General features: G+C 41.5%; 2 protein-coding genes across 7 annotated transcripts in view; one reads left to right on the top strand and one right to left on the bottom strand.

Moving 5' to 3' along the window:
* LOC114907434 (T-cell activation inhibitor, mitochondrial-like) overlaps window positions 1-21,594 on the top strand; it is a 43,352-nt gene extending 21,758 nt beyond the window's left edge. For 3 of the 4 annotated variants that reach the window (XM_029243095.1, XM_029243096.1, XM_029243097.1), the window contains exons 3-5: window positions 6,911-7,143; window positions 8,094-8,225; window positions 19,514-21,594. In XM_029243095.1, the coding sequence (XP_029098928.1) occupies window positions 6,911-7,143; window positions 8,094-8,225; window positions 19,514-19,595 (447 nt within the window). In that variant the 3' untranslated portion in view covers window positions 19,596-21,594. Of the gene's footprint in view, window positions 1-1,510; window positions 1,764-6,910; window positions 7,144-8,093; window positions 8,226-19,513 lie in introns of those variants that run through there. The other variant, XM_029243094.1, reaches the window with a different exon arrangement.
* Window positions 16,818-24,086, bottom strand: part of TCAIM (T cell activation inhibitor, mitochondrial) — a 37,262-nt gene continuing 29,993 nt past the window's right edge. The window contains exon 11 of one of the 3 annotated variants that reach the window (XM_029243090.1): window positions 16,818-18,987. In XM_029243090.1, coding sequence (XP_029098923.1) covers window positions 18,759-18,987 — 229 coding nt within the window. In that variant the 3' untranslated portion in view covers window positions 16,818-18,758. Of the gene's footprint in view, window positions 18,988-20,894; window positions 20,947-24,086 lie in introns of those variants that run through there. The other 2 variants (XM_029243092.1, XM_029243093.1) reach the window with 2 other exon arrangements.

The raw sequence follows: 24,086 nt of genomic DNA on the forward strand, positions 1-24,086 counted from the left end.
TAGGACTCTGTTCTTCCATTGCAGAGGTCCCAGGTTTGATCCCTGGTTAGGGAACTAAGCTGCAAGCTGCGTAGAGCGGCCAAACAAATAAGTTAAAAAAAAAAAAGTCATAGGTCCAGAATGGTGCAGTTTATATGTTAAAAAGGAACAATTCACACTGTGGGTATGTGCTCATGCAGACACAAAAGTGTATATGTCATATATAACATACACACAAAGCACATAGAAAAGGTCTAGAGCAGTGCTGTCCAAGAGAACTTTCTGCGGTGATGTAACTGTTCCATATGAGCGCTGTCTGGTACAGCTGGCACTAGCCCCATGTGGCTTCTGAGCACTTGAAGTGGGGCTAGTATGACCAGGAACTGAATTTTAAATTTTATTTAATTTCAATCAATTTAATTTTACCAATAAATAGCCACATATGGCTAGTAGCTACCATATTAGGCAGTGCAGGTCTAAATGCTTGTGTACCTAAATGTTAATAGGGTTACATCTAGTGAAAGTGTGAGGTTGTGTGCCTGTCAACAGGAGACTTTTATTTTGTATATATAATTTTACAAGAAGGATGTACTTATATAACACTTGTATAATTTTCAAAACCAATTAAAAAAATTTTTCCAAACAAAGAGTCAGCATGTTATAATGGGGAAAATACTTGGCTTGGTGGCAGCTCAGATTTCAGCCCTCACTTCACGCTTCTTAACCTCCTTGAACCTCCGCTGCTTCACATTTCAAAAGAGAGATAATAATGGCACTGGTGAGAGTGTTCATTGAAAAGTTATGTAAATTCTACTAGCGCCATGTTTAATACCCAATAAAGGTGCAGGGGAACCAGTAGATTTCCTATTGTTGATGTAAGTTAGATTACTACCCTGAGCCCAGTGACTACTTGCATTAAAGTCAGATTGTGAAGTGCTAACTTTTAAAAAATTAGGGGAATTTGAGTCACTTCTGAAAATACTGTGTCCCTAGCTAGTTGGATGGGGGAGTATGAGGACAGTCTCTTTCAACCGTAGAGAAAATTTGAGATGGGTTTCTGTGACCCCTGAGACTGGATTGGCCCCCCTCCTTGAACCACTGTCGCAGGGCAGCCTGCCCCACCCTCCCCCTACCTCCACCCTCCCCCTTCTCTTTAGTGCTGGACACCCTCTCTGGTGGACACTTGCTCATAGGAGAACTTTTCCATCCCTTAGACTGTAGAGACCAAATTTATGACCAGCATTGAAAATATTTTCAATCCCCTTCTTGGGCCGGGGTGGGTTTGGTCACTGGCGCCAAACTAGAAACAGGAGCTGACAGAGGACTTCATGAAGATGGAGGTAGTGTGGTACAGTTTTGGAGAAGGGATGTAGTTTTCCATTTACAGATGATTTTCCAATAGGATGAACTTTAATGAGTAATGGAGTGTTTTAAAGATTTTGATTCTATAAATGTTGTATGAAAAGAAATGTTTTTCAAGTAAAGCAAATAATCATCTGTATTAACTGTTTGGGGGAATTATATTCTCTAGGGTTCCGAGCAGTCAAATTTACTTTGCACACCAGAGATCTGCTAAGCACAGTGTTATATATTCTCAACTCCTGCAGTTTATCTATTGAACATATCCAAAGCTTGAATACTAATGTGCACTCCCAGCCTCTCAAAGAGGCCACAAGGATATCTGACAGGCCCATCAAATGGGACAAGTCTTACTACTCCTTTACTGGGTTCAAGGACCCTGATGAAGACCTCGAGCAAGTCTGGAGAATGGAAACAACCCTAACGTACGTAAGAGTTTTTATTTAACTGAACTTATTCGTAGTTAGTAGCCCCCACTCGCCTCGACTAGACAAAAGCCCGCATGCAGCAACAAATACCCAATGCAGCCAAAAGGAAACCCCAAAAAAACATGAGCTAGAAGAGAGGGTCTCAGCCTTGCACGCACTGGGATCCAGCCCATGAAACTTCTGCTTATACCCATTGCTCTAACGATCTCACAGTGTGTCCAGATGAACAAAACCTCGGGAATGTCTGACCTACCTTTTGGTATAGAAAAAAAGTGGGACTGGATAAGTCAGGGCATAAAAGCAACAATGAGAGTTGTTGGACCTTAAGTCAAGAGGCTTTAGAATAACATATTAAAGAAATTCAGCAATTAGTCTGTGGTTCAGTTGAGTGTTTCATAGGGTACAATTTTGGTCTGGAGCTAGATGTGTAGCCATCATGAAAAGATTGTCCCAGGGACCCAGAACTCGGAGTTAGTCAGCTGGCCAACAATGAAAACAGACTGGAACTGGGAAAAGCCAATTCACCAAAATAAGTGCTATTCCATTGGTTCCTTGTCCAAGCTGAGTATTTATAATTTCCTTATTTGTATGTAGTTCATCCAAAAAAATTCTTCAGTCTTTAATGAAAGTAGACACTCTTACATTATATTCTATTACATGTTACTAGATAATGCATTTTTAAGAGTAGGGAACGGGTTTTAATCATCTTTCTACTAATCTGCTTCGTAGATTCATGAAACCCAACCAGCGTTTTTATTTCACTGAATTAGAGAATTGTTGGAAAAGTGTGAATGTGAAGTGCTGGAGGCTGGGTGTGGAGAACTCAAGGTTTAGTATGGAAATGTAAAGTAGCTTAATACAGATGGTAGCAGTAGAAGTGACTCAGCAATGAATGTAGAGGACCATTTTTTTAAAAACACTGCTTCTGTTAGTTTCATTAGCGTTGACTTAAAGTATCTGCTGTTTTTAGCAAGAGATACATTGTGTTAAGGAAATTTTCTGAGTGTACATGAGTTGTGTTACTATGAATTCTTCATTTCCTCCAGAGGGATATTTTGTTTTAAATTCAAGCTCTCATGTTGACAGTTACCAGCACAAGCTCAAAACATGTCATTTTGATTTGTCTACTCTTAAGGAAGATAGCAACATAAATTAAATAGACCACTGTTTTAGAAATTGAAATCAGTGGAAATATAACTGTCTAATTTATTGATCATTATTATCCAAATTCAGTTGTCAATAGCTATGTATCTTGTCAAACAATGAAGTAAACCCATTCAAGCCAGATAGAACCTTTGTTCTCTTAGCTTTGACAAATGAAATTAACAACAATAAAGCATTACATGTTTTAGTCTTGTTTATGCGAGATCTTGCATTCGCTTTAAAACTGTGATTTAAAATTAATATTGAATTATCCTAAATGAAACAGACAGTATTTAGAGTTTCTTACAGAAGAGCTGGAATAGGGCTGTGGCTGGTTCTTGGCGTAATGCTGTTTCATATCTTTTACTTCCATATATTTTTCTTGGGCTAGAGAATGTTGAGAGTTGACTGGTATCACCTTAAATCTTCCTACTCAAAGCTTCTCTTCTAAAATCTACCGGTTAGAGATTTCTGTTTTGTTTAGTTTTTGATGCTTGTATCGGAGGTCCTTGGGTTATATTTCTTGAACATTGATATGTTAGTGACTTACCTGAACCAGATCATCACACCTCATAGAGTTTGAGTTTAGTTTATTAGGTATAATTTTAGAGCAGAGAGTCCAGGCTGGGTAGGATAGGAGAGGACAGCTCTACACTGAAAAAAGGCAAGAAAAGGAATACATGCTGCTCTTTGGGCCCTTTGGGTAAATTACAGTATAGACTAAATGCCGCAAAAAAAAATCTGTTGCCTTTACCAGCATGCCTTAGAGGGCTGATGCCCCGGTTATGACAGTTGTATGAATTTGGAAGATTTCATATCTCTTATTTCCATAACCTAACCTGGTCTCCCTGGTCCAGTGTGTTCACACAGGCCCAGCACCCCTTTCCAATCTTGACCTTTTCCCAAATATGGATGTTGCCCAGTTTGCAGGAACCCTGATGAGGGTTTGTTCAAGGTTTTGTTTTATGTTAGTTTTTCCCAGTAAGGATTCCAGGAGCTTATGTCATCAAAGCCAGAGTGGTGTTTGTATCAGTTTCTTGTTTCAGTTATTAATTTTTTATTTGGGCATGCCACGTGGGACGTGGAATCTTAGTTCCCCAACCAGGGATCGAACCCAGGCCCCCTGCATTGAAAGTGTGGAGTCTTAACCACCGGACCGCCAGAGAGGTCCTAATTTTTTTAATTTGTTATTATTTTGCAAATAATTATAAAATTGTTGAACCATTTGAGAGGTTTCAAACCATATGAATGGAGTGACTGTCCCATAGTCAGGAGATTTAGGGGCTGTAACTGAGACAAAACTTGTTCACCACCATGGTCATTTTGGCCATATACGGTTTGTTTTTATTTTCATTCTTGTATTGTTTACCTCATCTTTATTATATATGTAGTTATAGGAGAGGACGCATAAGGAGCACATGCTGAATTACAGAGTTCAGAGGGAGCATAAAAATAATTCTGCAATTTATATCCAGCTGATCTTCAGCTGGTTTACAAATTGCATTCACCTGATCAAAGTTTAATCTTGAAAGCATGTTATTTCTAATATTTCAGAATGTCATGTTAAAAAGAGAAAATATAACAGTTCTATTTAGTGTAAACTTTCAAATAATTTTCCTTATGTTTCCTCAGAGACATGCAGGCTGAAATAAAACACAGAAATTATGAAAATAAATCAGTTGAGTTTTTAAAAACACAACATAGAAGAATCATCAGGTCATAAAAGCTCCATTTAATCTATTTTCTTCTTATATCTGGCAGTTACATTCAATGTACATTTTAGGACATGCTGTGTAATTTTGTATTTCTCAGCAAATTATGCTTTACTTACTGTAAAATCACTTTATAGTGATAAAAACACTACAATGAAATGTTTAATATGTAAGGTTTTCTAATTTTATACAATAATAAAAATAATTTACCAGTCTAAATAAATTAGAAAATGCTACTTTGTGTTGTAGCTTTTAGTATTTGCATATTTTGCATATCAAGTAATTTTATAACTAAAATGTATTGCAATTATAGAATTTGTGTTTGGAAGGAGACAACAGGATCCATTTGTATCTAAACAAAATTATCCCATATGTAATGTTTACCCCACTGAAAAAAACATGTCATTGAACTATAGAAAGACCATTGAAATGCTATTCTTTTTTTTTTTTGACAAGGAACATGTCATGTTAACTTTTTTTTTTTGATACAACAGGTTCTGATTAGTCATCCATTTTATACACATCAGTGTATACATGTCAATCCCAATTTCCCAATTCATCACACCACCATCCCCACCCCGCCAGTTTCCCCCCTTGGTGTCCATACATTTGTTCTCTACATCTATGTCTCTATTTCTGCCTTGCAAACTGATTCATCTGTACCATTTTTCTAGGTTCCACATATATGCGTTAATATACGATATTTGTTTTTGTCTTTCTGACTTCACTCTGTATAACAGTCTCTAGATCCATGCACGTCTCAACAAATGACCCAGTTTCATTCTTTTTTATGGCTGAGTAATATTCCATTGTATATATGTACCACATCGTCTTTATCCATTTGTCTGTCAATGGGCATTTAGGTTGCTTCCATGACCTGGCTATTGTAAATAGTGCTGCAATGAGCATTGGAGTGCATGTGTCTTTTTGAATTACGGTTTTCTCTGGGTATATGCCCAGTAGTGGGATTGCTGGATCATATGGCAACTCCTTTTAGTTTTTCTTTTTTTTTTGGCCAAGCAGCTTGCAGGGATCTTAGTTCCCTGACCAGGGATTAAACCTGTGCCCTCAGCAGTGAAAGCACAGAATCTTAACCACTGGACCACCAGTGAATTCCCACTATTTTTAGTTTTTTAAGGAACTTCCATATGGTTTTAATAGTGACTGTACCAACTTGCATTCCCACCAACAGTATAGGAGGGTTCCCTTTTCTCCACACCCTCTCCAGCTTTTTTTTAAAATTTATTTTTGGCTGCATTTGGTCTTTGTTGCTGCGCGCAGGCTTTCTCTCTACTTGTGGTGAGTGATGGTTACACTTTGTTGAGGTGCGTGGGCTTCTCAGAGCAGTGGCTTCTCGTTGTGGAGCGTGGGCTCTAGGGCATACAGGCTTCAGTAGTTACGGTGCACGGGCTCAGTAATTGTGGCACATGGGCTTATTTGCTCCACGGCACGTGGGATCTTGTCTCCTGCATGTCTCCTGCATTGGCAGGTGGATTCTTAACCACTGCACCACGAGGGAAGTCCCTCCAGCATTTATTATTTGTAGATTTTTTGATGATGGTCATTCTGGCCAGTGTGAAGTGGTACCTCATTGTAGTTTTGATTTGCATTTCTCTAATAATTAGTGATGCATCTAACCTTCTCTAAATCCTCTTTATCTTTTCATATTGGTTATGTTAGACGCCCTTGGAAACCTTTGCTTGACCCTCCAATCGCTTCACCCTGATGTGGCACTTAGTACACTGAATTCTGATTCTTGTTTTGTTTCCCTGCACCCTGACCATAAGCCCCTGGGAGACAGGGACACAAATTCTTATAATCTCTATACTCCAAGGGCCCAGTTTAGTGTTTAAGTACATGGTAGGTGCTTCAGAATAGAATTTAGTTGAATTATGGGAAATTCTGAGGAAATGGATTTGCAATTGAAATATGTAGACTTTATTTCTAAAACCCTTCTTTATTATACCATTTAATCTTTCTAACCTAATTTGGGATTCTTACCTGAATATTTAAATGTTAGCACTTATTTTTATTTGGAACATATTTCTTTTCTTCTGCAATCTCTTCAATTCCTAGCTAAAAGTTCCTAAGATTTACAGTGATTTGTTTTGAATATTAATATTTCCAGCACTCCATAGCTTTTTTCTTATTGCTTACTTGAACTTTCCTTCTAGGAAAATAATTTTCTTTTTAGAATTCCTCAATACCATTTATTGGAGTCCTAAACTTGGACTATTAAAGTACCATAGAACTAAATATTTCTTCCTTTTTTTTTTTTAAATACTGTAGCTTTTTGAAAGATTACCGAGTTATTTTGACCTGCAGAGGAGCCTGATGCTTCTGGAGGACCAAATAAGCTATCTTCTAGGTGGCATCCAAGTTGTTTATATCGAAGAATTACAGCCAGTGTTGACACTTGAAGAATATTACTCTCTTCTCGACATGTTCTATAATAGACTCTTGAAAAGTCGAATACCTTTTCACCCTCGAAGTTTGCGTGGTTTGCAAATGATCCTTAACAGGCAAGTATCTAAAACAATTACTTTTATTCATTCAGTCAGATGGGCTGTGTGTGTCTATGCATGAAATTGTTTTGTATTTCCATGTGTGATTCTTAGGAATTAAAGAAAGGAATGTCACCACCTCTGTTGGCAACAGTCTTTTACACATGAGAAAAGCCAATATGAGAGGACTGAAAGATTGAGTCCCTAGAACATTCTGTAAATATATTGCCACTTATAGGGCAAATCAGTCCTGTGGAAAACTTTATAGGAGTAAACTAATGTGAAATCAACAGTGTGCATATCAGGCACCATGCTTGGTACTTAAATGCATTATCTCTTTAGCTCTCACAACCTCACCATGGAGTGGGTTACTAACCCCATTTTACAGATGAGGAAGGTCACAGGGCCAGGAAGGGTGTGGTTATCCTGATAGTGTGTCCCCTTGGGGACAGCAAAACTTCAAATCAATTCTGCTATACAGGAAGTCCACTACATATGAATCTTCAAGTTGCAAACTTTCAAAGATGCAAGCGTACGTTCGCATGTCCAATCTCACGTTAGTTCATGTGTCTACTGTACATTGTCACATGCGTGCATCCTCTACAAGTGGTTGTGCTTTTGTGTACTTCACTGTACAGTACTGTAGAGAGTACAGTATCTTTATTTCAAGTGTTTTTTATATATTATTTGTGTGAAAAGTATTATAAACCTACTACAGTACAGTGCTATATAGCCAATTGTGTTAGTTGGGTACCTAGGCTAACTTGTTGGACTTATGAACAAATTGGACTTAAGAACGCACTCTTGGAAAGGAACTCATTCATATGTAGGGGACTTACTGTACCTTTAAGGTAGACTTTCTTGATGAGTTCCTTTTCCATTAATCAGACTAAGAAAATCGTTTCTTTGGGGGTGGAATGGGGGTGGAGAGGTCACTGATTTTTCCTTTTACGTATGCTTTATTACAGTGACAGATATGCTCCAAGTTTGCACAAACTTGGGCATTTTAACATTGTGATCCTCTGCTATCAAGCAAACCTCCAGTGGTTTATTCTCACCAAAGCCCACCAGGCAAGAGAGAACATGAAAGGAAAAGAAGAGTGAGTGCTCTTAGCCCTCTTCCTGTCTTACCATTCCGTCTAATCGCTAAAAATATTCAGGTACGGGTTTCCCTGGTGGCACAGTGCTTGAGAGTCCGCCTGCCGATGCAGGGGACACGGGTTCGTGCCCCGGTCCGGGAAGATCCCACATGCTGCGGAGCGGCTGGGCCCGTGAGCCACGGCCGCTGAGCCTGCGCGTCCGGAGCCTGTGCTCCGCAACGGGAGAGGCCACAACAGTGAGAGGCCCGCATACCATAAAAAAAAAAAAAAAAAAAAAAAAAATTCAGGTAGTCAGAACTCATAAGTATGGGAAATTAAAACTGTATTGAACTTAGGAAATCGACTGTATTAAACTATATGTCACTTAGGAGTAACATTTATTTTTTCCCACCCGGTTGTGCCAGGGATTGGATGTGGCTGTTTTCTCAGTATAATAACCTCAGTTGCATTCCCACCATGTACCTCAATTTGAGAAGCAGGGCTTGTTAATATGAAAGTCAACTCAGAAGCAGAGTGAAAGATAAGAGTATCAGAAAGAAACTGTGCAGATGGAAAAGGGTGGCAACAAGGGGGGAAAACTCAGTTACTACTTGATTAATTAGAATCTTCACTGTTTAAAATTTTGAAATCTGCTGATAGAAGACAAGCCTCGTCTGCACTGTCATTAAATTGAGAAGAAATCTTAAAGTGAAAAAGGTTTTTTTGGTTCATAAGCAGTGCTGTCTCTATGCCATTTGTATCTTTGAAGGAATCCTGTTATAGTCAGTAGTTTTGTAGGCAGTAAGATAGTGTTGAAGATGTTTCATGGATCTACTATGAAGAAAGGGAGAGTTTTCCTAAAGATGTGGCCTAAGGAGGTTTGGCTAGCAAGGATTCATTCATTCATGCAGCCGTCATTTGCTGTGACCATTGTGGATCGGAAGCTGTGCAAGTCGCCACTGGTAGAAAGATGAAGGCCTGGTCCCCAGGCTCGCAGGAGACGCAGGTGCCCTCAGTGTCAGGGGTGGTGGACGGAGAGGGGTCATGCATGAGAGGAGCCAAGGCTGATGCTCTGGGAAGGGAACAGGAAGCAGAGGCTGTGGCCGAGGAGGCCGAGGCTGACGTGTCCGGGGAGCAGGGTAAGGAGGGCGGGGTCAGGAGCCTGGTGGGTGGAGGACCGGGGTGATTGTCCGAGTGTGCTGCTGGGGCCCCCCTGTTTACTTACTTCTCTGGCCTCACTGCCCGTTCTCTCCTCGATCTACACAAATTGCTTGTTTAAAAAGCCAAGGATGTGAAACAGAGAAAGGGTGGCCACGCAGGAGGGCTGTGGACATGATCCGTGTCTCAGGAGATGATGGGGTCATTTTATGCATCAAATAAGTGAAGGAGTCACATATCTCTTTCACTTGTGGAATTGGTGACAGTTCCTGGCCAGATCCTATTGAACAAATAGCCTGCTTCTTGATTGGTTGGTGAGCATTTGTGTTTGTGTCGTTACCTTTTCTAACCATAAGTTTGTTTTCGAACTCTATGAGTCTGTTTCTGTGTTGTTAATAAGTTCATTTGAATCATTTTTTCTTTAGATGCCACATGTAAGTGATATCATATTTGTCTTTCTCTGACTTCCTTCCTTCCCTTAGTATTATCATCTCTAGGTCGATCCATGTTTCTGCAAATGGCATTATTATTATTTTTTTTTATATTTTGTTCTTTTTAATGGATGAGTTATATTCCATTCTATGTGTGTACTACACCTTCTTTGTCCATTCTTCTGTCAGTGGACATTAAGGTTGCTTCTCTATCTTGGCTCTTTTAAATAGCACACGAATGTTCTGGTGCATGTGTCCGTTGGAATGATGGTTTTCTCCAGATATACACCCAGCAGTGAGATTGCCGGATCATATGGTAGCTCTAGTTTGAGTTTCTAAAAGAACCTCCATAGTGGCTGTTACCAATTTCCATTCCCACCAAGATGTAGTAAGGTTCCCTTTTCTCTACGCTCTCTCCTGCATTTATTATTTGTAGACTTTTTTTTTTTGCAGTACGCGGGCCTCTCACTGTCGTGGCCTCTCCCGTTGTGGAGCACAGGCTCCGGACGCGCAGGCTCAACGGCCATGGCTCATGGGCCTAGTTGCTCCACGGCATGTGCGATCCTCCCAGACTGGGACACGAACTCGTGTCCCCTGCATCGGCAGGTGGACTCTCAACCACTGCGCCACCAGGGAAGCCCTATTTGTAGACTTTTTGATGATGGCCATTCTGAATGGTGCGAGGTGGTGTCTTGTTGTAGTTTTGATTTGCATTTCTCCAATAATTAACGATGTTGAGCACACTTTCATGTGTTTATTTTTTATACAGTGTGAGGAAAATGTACCTTAAGAAGCTGGCTTCCTGAAAGTCAGCCCTGTTTTGAATTCTTTTTCCTTTTTTTTTTTTCTTTAACATCTTTACTGGAGTATAATTGCTTTACAATGGTGTGTTAGTTTCTCCTGTATAACAAAGTGAGTCAGCTATACATATACATATATCCCCATATCCCTTCCCTCTTGTATTTCCCTCCCACCCTCCCTATCCCACTCCTCTAGGTGGTAACAAAACATTGAGCTGATCTCCCTGTGCTATGCGGCTGCTTCCCACTAGCTAGCTATTTTACATTTGGTAGTGTATATATGTCCATGCCACTCTCTCACTTCATCCCAGCCTACCCTTCCCCTTCCCCGGGTCTTCAAGTCCATTCTCTATGTCTGTGTCTTTATTCCTGTCCTGCCCCTAGGTTCTTCATAACCATTTTTTTAATATTCCATATATATATATATATATGTGTTAGCATACGGTATTTGTTTTTCTCTTTCTTCACTCTGTATGACAGACTCTGTCCATCCATCTCACTACAAATAACTCAATTTTGTTTCTTTTTATGGCTGAGTAATATTCCATTGTATATATGTGCCACATCTTCTTTATCCATTCACCTGTCTATGGACACTTAGGTTGCTTCCACGTCCTGGCTATTGTAAATAGTGCTGCAATGAACATTGTGGTACATGACACTTTTAAAATTATGGTTTTCTTAGGGTATATGCCCAGTAGTGGAATTGCTGGGTCATATGGTAGTTCTATTTTTATTTTTTTTGCATTACACGGGCCTCTCACTGTTGTGGCTCTCCAGTTGCAGAGCACAGGCTCCGGATGCACAGGCTCAGCGGCCATGGCTCACGGGCCTAGCCGCTCCGCGGCACGTGGGATCTTCCCAGACTGGGGCACGAACCCGTGTCCCCTGCATCGGCAGGCGGACTCTCAACCACTGCGCCACCAGGGAAGCGCTATTTTTGTTTTTTTAAGGAACCTCCATACTGTTCTCCATAGTGGCTGTATCAACTTACATTCCCATCAACAGTGCAAGAGGGTTCCCTTTTCTCCACACCCTCTCCAGCTCTTATCATTGTAGACTTGTTGATGATCACCATTTTGACTGGTGTGAGGTGATATCTTGCTGTAGTTTATTTTTTTAAATTTTTATTTAATTTTATTATTTTTTGGCTGTGTTGGGTCTTCGTTGCTGCCCGTGGGCTTTCTCTAGTTGTGGCAAACGGGGGCTACTCTTTGTTGCAGTGCACGGGCTTCTCATTGCGGTGGCTTCTTGTTGCGGCGCACAGGCTGTAGGCGCGTGGGCTTCAGCAGTTGCAGCACGTGGGTTCAGTAGTTGCTGCGTGTGGGCTCTAGGGTGAGTGGGCTTCAGTAGTTGTGGCACACAGGCTCAGTAGTTGTGGCTCGTGGGCTCTAGAGAGCAGGCTTAGTAGTTGTGGAGCACGGGCTTAGTTGCTCCATGGCATGTGGGATCATCCTGGACCAGGGCTTGAACCCGTGTCCCCTGCCTTGGCAGGCAGATTCTTAACCACTGTGCCACCAGGGAAGTCCCTGTTTATCTATTTTAAGTATAGTAGTGTGTATATGCTAATCCCAAACTCCCGTTTTATCCTTCCCCACCACCCTTCCACTTTCGTAACCATAAGTTTGTTTTCTAAATTTATTTGTATCATGCCTTTTTGTTACTGAGTTGTATGAACTATTTGTATATTTTGGGAATAAGCCTTTTCAGTCAAATTGTTTGCAAATATTTTATTCCAGTCCACAAGTTGTCTTTTCATTTTGTTTATGCTTTCCTGTGCTGCACAGAAGGTTTTAAGTTAGATTAGGTCCCGTTTGTTTATTTTTGCTTTTATTTTATTTGCCTTGGGAGACTTACCTAAAAAAATATTGGCACGATTTATGCCAGAGACTGTTTTGCCTGTATTCCTTTCTAGGAATTTTATGATGTTACATCTTATATTTCAGTCTCTAAGTCATTTTGAGTTTATTTTTGTGTATGGTGCAAGGGACTGTTCTAACTTCGTTGATTTACATGGCCCTATCCAGCTTTCACAGCACATTTTGCTGAAGAGACTGTCTTTTCTCCATTGAATTTCTTGCCTCCTTTGTTGAAGATTAATTGACTGTAGGTGTGTGGTATTATTTCTTGTCTTTCTGTTCTGTTTCTTTGACCCATATATGTGTTTGTGCCAATACTGTACTGTTTTGATTACTGTAGCTTTGTAATATTGTCTGAAGTCTTGGGGGGGTTATGCCTTCAGCTTTCTTCTTTTTTCTCAGTTTTGCTTTGGCAATTCTGGGTCTTTTGTGGTTCCATATCAATTTTAGGATTATTTGTTCTAGTTCTGTGAGAAATGTCATGGGTAATTTGATAGGGACTGCCTTAAATTTGTAGATTGCTTTGGGTAGTATGAACAATATTAATTCTTCCAGTCCAAGATCATGGGATATCTTTCCATTTCTTTGAATCATCTTCAATTTTTTAAAATCAATGTTTTATAAGTCTCAGTGTATAAGTCTTTCACCTCCTTGTTCAGGTTTATTCCTAGGCTTGTTTTTTTCTTCTTTTTAAAGATGCACTTTTAAAAGGGATTGTTTTTTACTTTTCCTTTCTGATATTTTATTAGTGTAAAGAAATTCAACAGATTTATGTATGTTAATCTTGTATCCTGCTACATAGCTGAATTTGTTTATAAGTTCTAGTAGTTTTTTGTGTGGAGTCCATAGAGTTTATACATACAGTATCAAGTCATTTGCATATAATGTCAATTTTACCTCTTCACTTCCACTTTGGAAATCTTTTATTTCTTTTTCTTGTCTGATTGCTGTGGCTAGGACTTCCAATACTATGTTGAATAGAAGTGATAAGAGTGGGCATCCTTGTCTTGTTCCACATTTCAGCAGGAAGGCTTTCAGCTTTTCACTGTTGAGTATTATATTGGCTTTGGGTTTGTCATAAATAGCGTTTGTTATCCTGAAATATGTTCCCTCTATGCCCACTTTTGTAAGAGTTTATATCATAAATGGATGTTGCATTTTATCAAATGCTTTTTCTGCATCATTTAAAATGATCACGTGTTGATGTGGTGTATCACATTGATTGATTTTGTGTATGTTGAACCATCCTGTGACCCTGGTATGACTCCAACTTGGTCATGGTATATAATCCTTTTTATGTGTTGTTGCATTCAGTTTGCTAATACTTGGTTGAGGATTTTTGCATGTATGTTCATCAAAGATACTGGCCTGTAATTTCTTTTTTGGTAGTGTCTTTGTCTGGTTTTGGTATCAGGGTGATGGTAGCTTCACAGAATGACTTTGGGAGTGTCCCTCCCCTTCAATCTTTTGGAAGAGTTTGAGAAGGCTTGGTGTAAGTTCTTCTTCTTTGTATGTTTCATAGAATTCCCCAGTGAAGCCATTTGGCCCTGGACTTTTGTTTGCAGGGAGTTTTTTAAATTACAGATTCTATCTCACTTCTAGTGATTAGTCTGTTCAAATTACCTATTTCTTCTTGATTCAGTTTTGGCAGGCTGTATATTTCTAGAAACTTGTCCATTTCTTCTAGGTTGTCCAATTTGTTAGTATATAGTTGTTCATAGTATTTTCTTATTGTTTTTTGTATTTCTGAGGTATTGGTTGTTATTTCTCCTCTTTCATTTCATATTTTGTTTATTTGAGTCCTCTCTCTTTTCTTGGTGAGCCTTCTCAGAGGTTTTTCAACGTTGTTTATGCTTTCAAAAACTGGCTCTTGGTTTTATTGATTTTTTTCTATTTTTAAAAAATCTCTATTTGTTTCCTCTCTGATCTTTATTATTTCCTACCTTTTGCTGACTTTAAGTTTTGTATGTTTTTCTTTTTCTGATTATTTTAGGTGATAGGTTAATTCGTTTATTTGAGATTTTTCTTGTTTTTTTTTTGAGGAAGGCCTTTATTGCTATGAACCTCCCTCTTAGGACGGCTTTTGCTGTATCACATAGATTTTTGTATGGTTGTGTTTTAATTGTCATTTGTCTCAAATATTTTTAATTTCCTCTTTGATTTCATCATTGACCCACTGGTTTTTTAGTAGCATGTTGTTTAGTCTCCATGTAATACCTTTTTTCTTGTTTCTTTTTCTGTGGTTGATTTCTAGTTTCATGCTACTGTGGTCAGAAAAGATGCTTGAAATAATTTCTATCCTTTTAAATTTGTTGAGGCTTGTTTTGTGTCCTAGTATGTGGCCTATCCTAGGGAATGTTCCATGTGTGCTTGAAGAGTATGTGTATTCTGGTTTTTGGGGGGATGTAATGTCCTGAAAATATCAATTGAGTCTAACTGTTCTATTGTGTCATTTAGGATCCCTGTTGCTTTACTGATTTTTCTGTCTGGAAGATCTCTCCCTTGATGTCAGTGGATTGTTAAAGTCTCCTACGATTGTTGTATTCCTGTCAATAGCTCCCTTAGTCCATTAGTATTTGTTTTATGTATTTAAGTGCTCCTATATTGGGTGTATATATGTTAATAAGTATAATATCCTCTTCTTGTATTGATTCTTTTATATAGTGTCCTTCTCTTATGGCCTTTGTTTTAAAGTTTGTTTTTGTCTGATGTGAGTATTGCTACCCCTGCTTTCTTGTCATTTCCATTTGCATGAAATAACTTTTTCCATCCCTTCACTTTCAATCTATGTGGGTCTCTTATAGGTAGCATATTGTAGGCTTGTTTTATTATCCAATCTGTCACTCTGTCTTTTGATCAGAGCATTTAGTCCATTGACATTTAAGGTAATTATTGTTAGATATATATTTATTGCCATTTAAAATCTTGCTTTCCAATTGATTTTGTATTTCTTCTTTGTTCCTTTATTTTTCTTTTTGTTTTCCTTTTGTGGTTTGATGGTTTTCTTTTGTATTATGTTTGAGTTCTCTTTTTTTTTGTTTTTTGTGAACCTATTGTATGTTTTTTGTTTGTTTGTTTGTTTTTTTGCGGTACACGAGCCTCTCACTGCTGTGGCCTCTCCTGTTGTGGAGCACAGACTCCGGATGCGCAGGCTCAGCGGCCATGGCTCATGGGCCCAGCCGCTCCGCGGCATGTGGGATCTTCCTGGACTGGGGCACGAACCCATGTCCCCTGCATCGGCAGGCGGACTCTCAACCACTGTGCCACCAGGGAAGCCCTATTGTATGTTTTTGATTTGTGGTTACCCTGGTTTTCAAATATGTTAACCCATTATTGTATCTATTTTCTTTAGACTGGTAGTCATATAAGCTCAAAAACGGTCTAGAAAAAAACCTACATTTTCTTACTCCCCTCTCCCACATTTTATGATTTTTTTTTTTTTTTGCAATACATGGGCCTCTCACTGTTGTGGCCTCTCCCATTGCGGAGCACAGGCTCTGGACGCGCAGGCCCAGTGGCCATGGCTTACGGGCCCAGCCGCTCCACGGCGTGTGGGATCTTCCCGGACTGAGGCACGAACCTGTGTCCCCTGCATTGGCAGGCGGACTCTCAACCACTGCGCCACCAGGGAAGCCCGAGGGAAGGGTTTTGAGTGACCAGTAGGACCGGGCTGCAGTGGGAGGGGCGTGGAGGGAAGAGGGTCGCATGGCGTTGACCCAGGTCTGTGCTGTCTGGTCACTGGCTGCTCCACCTCCTCCTCTTCTTCCTCGTCCAGCTGTTAAGCAGCAACAGGCACCTGGGCTGGTGGCCAAGGACCATCCAAGGGAGGACTCTGTTTTCCTGGGACAGACTCACTGGGGGTGAGAAGGAGCTCCAAGAATGGGCATGTTTCACAGATGGGGAGACTGAGGCCAAGGGAGGGGTGGGTTACAGGTTCCAAAGGTGAGCTGGCTCCTGAGGCAGCCCTGGTTCCCCTTGCCCACCTGTCCACCCCTCAAGGCCCATAGCCCCTCTCATGAGCTCAGGGAGGCTGCCTGGAGGTAGAGTCTTTGAAGAGAGAAAGGAGGAAGCAGGGCCTGGGGAGACCTGTCCTGTGGACAGACGTGGCTCTGGACATACGCCTCCCTGACTGGACAGCCTGGGCAGAGGGTACAGCCCCCAGGCAAGCTCATGGCCTGGTTCTTCCTTGGGAGAGCTCTGGCCTGAGGCTGGAGCTCAGGTCCCTCTGGAGATCATTTCTGACCCAAGGCTTTGAGGTTAGAAATGTTTTCAGTGGTGGGAGAGAGTTTTCCAGAACTTTTATGTTCGATTCGAAGAGGAAGTCAAACAGGCATAAACAGGCCACCAATTTTTTGTAGACTCCTTTATGTTGATATAGTTATAAACTATTAACAAATGAATAGTGAGAAAACAATTATCTGGTTAGCATATTACTTATTATGTAACAATTAGTTCTGAGACAAAGTCCAATTCAAAACATATTACTGAGGATTCTATATTAGTTGATTTTAGAAATGGCATAATCCAAACCTATTTTTCCATAAATTATTATTTTTTTGGCCACACTGCATGGCTTTTGGGATCTTAGTTCCCCAACCAGGGATCGAACCCTCACCTTTGGCAGTGAAAGTGTGGATTCCTAACCACTGGACCTCCAGGGAATTCCCTCAAATAAATTTTCCTATGTAACCTCTAAAGAATTTTTCACTCCCATCATTTGGCTCTGGAAAACTTATAGGCAACAACATTTTTATATGAGAAAAAAAAATTAAGTACAGTTGTTAGGCACAGCTTAAAAGGGGTGATATGCACAAACTATAATCATTACAAATCAATACTTATTCAAACACACATTTGAATTTAAAGCGTTCAAATAATCATAATCATTCAAATAATCTCGCACCATGCTTCGAGAATCATTTTTAACATGTCTTTTCCTTTCTAACACACTATGGAAAAAATTCCTTTCTTATTTCTTCAGCAGTAAGAGCCTCAAAAATGTTGTTACAAACCTGGATTCACCTTGTCCTTTTGAGAAACAAGCTGAAGAGGTTTTTGGATCTGGTTAAAAATATTATCCTAAGGGAAATATCCACAGAGAGAAGCCCTGTGTCTGTCTATAGGGCTTGGGGCTGGGCTGGGTGGTGGGTCCAGGAAAGTCCACACAACTATGGACAGGGGGTGACTCAGAGGGGCTCTAACCAGCGTTCTAATCATTGGAAGACTGGGGTTGAGAGGGGTGGCAGATCCTGAACGGCCCGAATCATTTTAAACTTGGCCCTACTTGATGGAACTCTTTGAGAAACAAGGATTTTTCTGGATAGTGTTTGTCCTTGAAACAAATGAATCACCTCATTCAGTGTTTCAAAAAAATTCACTGTTTCTTGGTTATAGGCTATCAACAGTTAGACTATCTTAATGCATAGGGAATGCATTCTGGAAATGCTTTAACAAACTGTATCAGACAGCTTATGATAATGTCAATATCATTTATTAATTCAATTGCTTTTTCCCATCTACTCTCTCTTTAGGCAAGTTTTTTTTTTTTTTTTTGCGATACGCGGGCCTCTCACTGTTGTGGCCTCTCCCGTTGCGGAGCACAGGCTCCAGACGCACAGGCTCAGCAGCCATGGCTCACAGGCCCAGCCGCTCCACGGCACGTGGGATCTTCCCGGACCGGGGCACGAACCCATGTCCCCTGCATTGGCAGGCAGACTCTCAACCACTGTGCCACCAGGGAAGCCCCTAGGCAAAATTTGATTAACGAATTTTTACTACCCATCAGTCATCTGTTTTGGACTCAAACTGTCCATAATTGGCTGTGAAATACAGGTGTGTGTATCGATACATGTGATGTAACTATGAAGTCGCATGTTGAATTGTTACAGGTGGAAATGAGTTCCGCAACTCCAGAGCTATATTGAACGAGACCTGTTTATACTTACCAACATTCACTCATTAAAAAAAAATGTATATGTGTGTGTGTGTGTATATATATATATATATATATATATATATATATATATATAAAATCTTTCACCCTGTAGAATCCTTTCTTTCTAACATCTTTTCAGCCAGTCCTGCCAATCAGATAAGAAACACTACAAGATTGGGAGATAAAACCTTTTTAAAACAAGTTTCCTAATAGAAATTAATTTTTAAAAAGTCTACTTTTAAAGCAGCAGTTAGAAACTTTGTTCTTGTAACATGTCAGTAATACTGTTACATCAAATTGTGGATTTAAATAAGTTTAGCAGTTTCTTATCTCTTTAAAAAATAATACAGATTTCTGTGTTATTTAATGGCTTATCCATTCTTCCAGTTCCAAGGAATACAAAGGTCTCCATCCTGCATAACAGAGTAAAAATGTGAAATGCACAGGTGCATCCCTTGTAGATAAGGCAGTGATTGTTCTAGAAGTCTCTTACAACAATCCACCATTTGTATACTTGAAACGCTGGGCTCCTTATAAAACTTTTCCAGAGAAAATTTCTTCGTGGAAGCCTGCATCAATTCGTTTTCAATGACTTTCAACCTGTTATGTTGAAAACAAACATCTGATTGCCACAAGCTATAACCAAATAAAAGAACATAAAATGTAAAAAATATTTTTGTATATTGGGCCATAACTTTCTACTCTCAACACTGAAAATGGTATCCACAAAGGCCAAATTATACACTCAGAAGACTGTCCATAGGTATCTTGTAGCACCTATTATTACCACATGTATCTCTAAGTATTTGTTAAATCTTTTTACCAGTAATGGGGTAAAGATAATTAATACAATAATTTTTTTGGCTTTTTAAAAAGTTTTATTTTTAATTTAAGTTTAACTTCTAATTAAAATATGTTTTTAATTGAAGTATAGTTGATTTACAGTGTTGTGCTGGCTTCTGGCGTACAGAGAAGCGGTTCAGTTATACATACATATATCTACTCTTTGTCAGATTCTTTTCCCTTATAGATTACTACAAAATATTGAGTATGGTTCCGTGGGCTCTACAATAGGTCCTTGTTGTCTAATTAATGCATAATTCAAAAGCCTCTTATCCCTCCTCAGGGAGCAGCTGTTGGTGACTGAGAAAAGCAGGAAGCTGAGAGCGCCACCGGCAGCTTCAGGAGGCCCTACAGTCCAACCCTGACCCGGGCAGGAGCGACTTCTGGAGATTCCTGAAAAACCCCAGGACCAGAGGCTGGAGGAGGCCGCCCTCCCCACCAGGGCACAGGTTCTGTCTTCTGCCCGCCAAGGGTAAGACACAGGCGCTGAAAGTCAGGCAACCTGGAGAAGTCGTGCAGGGGCTGGAAGGACAGGACCCAGATGTTAGCTTAGAACAGTGGTCTTTAAACAGCTCAGCAAGCTGAGGGTGGTGCAGAGGTGCTCTGAGGGCCCTCGTGGGTGTGGACGGCCTCCAGTTCCTTTCCTTTTCAACTGGAGCACCTGCCAACCTTGATCTTTCTTTATCAATTGGTTTTCCACTTGAGAATCCACTTTATAAAGAGAGATGCAGCTCAAAGTGTCTGAAAACCACTGTCTCAGAACAGGCTTCATCTAAGGCAAGAAGGCTGTCTAACCAGCAACAAGTGGCTGCGATGCAGGCGGCCAGACTAGGGAGGGACCGCGGCACAGGGAGAGGAGAGAAGGCAGCGGGGAGGGGAGACTCAGCCGGGCCAGGGCAGACGGCTGTAGGGGGCCCAGGCCAAGGGGGCAGGCGGGATGGGACCAGCAGCAAATGGTTTCTTTACCCTCCGTGTTGGAGGGGACGGGGATGAAGGCTCCGGAGCCCAGAGCCAGAAGGAGGCCAGGGAAGCATGAGCGTCAGTGGATCCAGTCGGTGAGTATTGACTGAAGCCTCCCATGTGCCAGGCCCCGACCCCGGCACTGGAGCGAACGAAAGAGACAAAGCCTCTCTGCCCTCATGAAGCTCACATGCTATCTGGGGCGGGGGGCGGGGGCAGACAGTAAATGAACAAGGAAAACAGCGTGTCATAGGGAGATGGGTGGCAGGTGGGAGGGATGAGGGGAAGCTGCTGGATGGCAGGGGAGCTGAGACCTGAGGCTGGGAAGGGGCGGAGCCTGAAGCCATGGGGGAGAAGGGCTCCAGGCAGGGTCAGAGCGCGTGTCCTTGAGGAGGTAAGAAGCTCCTCTGGCAGGAGCAGCAGGGGTGAGGGCAGCGTCTTAGGAGGCGAGTTCAGGAGGCCGCCGGCAGGGCCTCGCAGGCAGGAACACATCCGGGCTCTCAAAGGACCACTCGCTCCGGCTGCTCGGCTGAGAGTCCACTGGGCGGGGGCGTGCATGCCGGGGCGCGGACACGGGACAGGGCATCACAGGATGGTGGAGGCTGAGACCCGGGCGCAGCGGGAAGGGACACGAGACGGGCGGGGTTCTGGAGAGACGGAGAACGTGTAGCTGAGAGGTCTGCCGGCCCGGATGTGGGGAATGAGGAAGCAGGACAGGAATCAAGATGGATCACGGGGTTGGATTTACCTCAGCATCTGGTGGATGAAACGCTCAAAAACTAAAATATTTCATTTTTATTTCTTTTTATTTTCCTTCCTTAAAAATCTACTGGCACTATTTCAAAGCTATAGAACGCCCAGTGCGAAAACAGAAAAAGCAGCAGATACGATGTAGCAAGATCCTCAGGCCTCACAATGGAAGGTAGGTGAGACTTACAATTAATTAATTAAAATTTCTGGTTTATCCTTCAGTGCTTATTTTTTTTAAGACTTTATTGGGGTATAGTTGATTTACAACATTGTTAGTTTCAGGTGTAAAGCAAAGTGATTCAGTTATACATACACATATATTCTTTTCTCATATAGATTATCACATTCAGTAGAGGTCCCAGTACGATACACTAGGTACTTGTTTTTCTGTCTTACATGTAGTAGTGTGTGTATCTTAACCCTAAGTTCCTGATTTATTCCTACCCCCCAATGTTTCCCCTTGAGTAACCATAACTTTGTTTTTGAAGTCTAAGTCTGTTTCTGTTGTGTAAGTTCATTTGCATCATTTAAAAAAATTAATTCCAAATAGGAGTGATAATCGTATTTATCTTTGTCTGACTCACTTCACTGAGGTCTAGGTCCATCCATGTTGCTGCAAATGGCATTATTTCGTTCTTTATTATGGCTGAGTAATATTCCACTGTATATATGGACCACATCTTCTTTATCCACTCCTCTGCTGATGGACATTTAGGAGGCTTCCATGTCTTGGTTACAGTAAGTACTGCTGCAGTGAACGTTGGGGTGCATGTGTCTTTTCAAATTATGGTTTTCTCCAGATATGCCCAGGAGTGGGATTGCCAGATCATATGGTAGTTCTATTCTTAATTTTTAAAGAAACCTCCATAATGTTCTCCATAGTGGCTGTTACCAGTTTCCATTCCCACCAGCAGCTTAGGAGGGTTCCCTTTTCTCTGCACCCTCGCCAGCTACTATAGTTTGTAGACTTTTGGGTAATGGCCATTGTGACCTGTGCAAGGTGAGACCTTGTTGCAGTTTTGATTTGCGTTTCTCTAATAATTAGGGATGTTGAGCATCTTGTCATGTTTTGTTTTGTTTTTTTAAACAGTGTGAATAATGTTACCTCTTGAAATTGGCTTCTTGAAATACTGCACTGATTTGAATTCTTTTTGGATTACTTATCCCAGGACACTTCTTCAGGACAGGTGTTATTTATTTACAGCCCTGCAGGCCTTGTGAATATTAAGACCTGGGCAGGTGTCACATCCCTAGAGCCTGAGCAGGCTTGGTTCCCAAGGCTGGACTGTCCTGGGGCTGAGGGAGCTGGGCAGGATATGTCAGCAAATGAGCCCCTCCTTGGCCCTCTTGTGCCTGGTCCCCTCTGGATGGGACCACAACCTCCAGATCCAGGTGGGCCCTCCTACAGCTAAACCAAGCCTACTGCACCCAAAGGATGGTGGACTCTCTGGGCTGGAAGAATTTGAAAAGTCACCTGGTCTCCACGTCTCCTAGTGGTGGGGCTCCCACCTCCAGCTCCGTCCGTACAGTCGCCCCGCCTCCGGACGACAGCACACTCAGCAGAGCGGTTTTGCAGGGGTTGGGTATTGTCTGGTGGTGAAGGGTAAGGGGGAAGGGGCAGTGAGACAAAAGCCCTTGGGTGTTTGTTCTAATTTACAACCCAGAAACAAGAGTTTCCCTAAGGTTCTGGGTGCCCAAGGCAGCAGAGCTGGCATGAAGAAATCCTGCCGCCTTGTGGCCATTTCCCCGAAAAACAAGTTAAAAACCAGTGCTGATGGGCACTTGTCACAAGGCCTGGGGAGGGGGCTGTAAATGACACCTGCCCTCAAGAAATGTCCTGGGGTTGGTAATCGCAAAAGAATTCAAACAGGGCAGACTTTCAAGAAGCCAATTTCAAGAGGTAAATTTTACACTGTTGAAAAAAAAGGCACATGAAAAGATGCTCAACATCGGTAACTTTTAAAAAAATATTTTATTTTTTAACATCTTTATTGGAATATAATTGCTGTACAATGTTGTGTTAGTTTCTGCTGTATAACAAAGTGAATCAGCTATACTCATACATATATCCCCTTATCCCCTCCCTCTTGCGTCTCCCTCCCACCCTCCCTATCCCGCCCCTCTAGGTCATCGCAAAGCACAGAGCTGATCTCCCTGTGCTATGCGGCTGCTTCCCACTAGCTATCTACCTTACGTTTGGTAGTGTATATATGTCCATGCCTCTCTCTCAGTCCGTCCCAGCTTACCCTTCCCCCTCCCGTGTCCTCAAGTCCATTCTCTACCTCTGCATCTTTATTCCTGTCCTGCCCCTAGGTTCTTCATGACATTTATTTTTCTTAAATTCCATACATATGTGTTAGCATACGGTATTTGTCTTTCTCTTTCTGACTTACTTCACTCTGTATGACAGACTGTAGGTCCATCCACCTCACTACAAATAACTCAAATAACTCAATTTCGGTATTTTATGGCTGAGTATTCCATTGTATATATGTGCTACATCTTCTTTATCCATTCATCTGTCGAATATTGCTAATTATTAGAAAGATGCAAAGCAAAACTACCATGAGGTACCACCTCGCACCAGTTGGAATGGCCATCATCAAAACATTTACAAACAATAAATGCTGGAGAGGCCACGGAGAAAAGGGAACTCTCCTATGTCACTGGTGGGAATGGACATCAGTAACAGCCACTATGGAGAATAGTATGAAGGTTCCTTAAAAAAACTAACACTAGAGCTATTATAATATGATCTGGCAATCCCACTGCTGGGGTGTATATCTGCAGAAAACCATAATTCGAAAAGCCACATACACCCCAACATTCACTGCAACACTATTTACAATAGGCAAGACATGGAAGCAAGCTAAATGTCCATAGACAGAGGAATGGACAAAGAAGATGTGGTAAATACATAGAATGGAATATTACTCATCCATTAAAAAGAACAAAATAGGGCTTCTCTGGTGGCACAGTGGTTGAGGGTCCGCCTGCCGAGGCAGGGGACATGGGTTCGTGCCCCGGTCCGGGAAGATCCCACATGCTGCGGAGCGGCTGGGCCCGTGAGCCATGGCCGCTGAGCCTGCGCGTCCGGAGCCTGTGCTCCGCAACGGGAGAGGCCACAACAGTGAGAGGCCCGCGTA

This window comes from Monodon monoceros, unplaced genomic scaffold (genome assembly GCF_005190385.1).
Source record: "Monodon monoceros isolate NGI ecotype Baffin Bay Population unplaced genomic scaffold, NGI_Narwhal_1 Super_Scaffold_3, whole genome shotgun sequence".
In the NCBI taxonomy this organism is placed as follows: Eukaryota; Metazoa; Chordata; class Mammalia; order Artiodactyla; family Monodontidae; genus Monodon; species Monodon monoceros.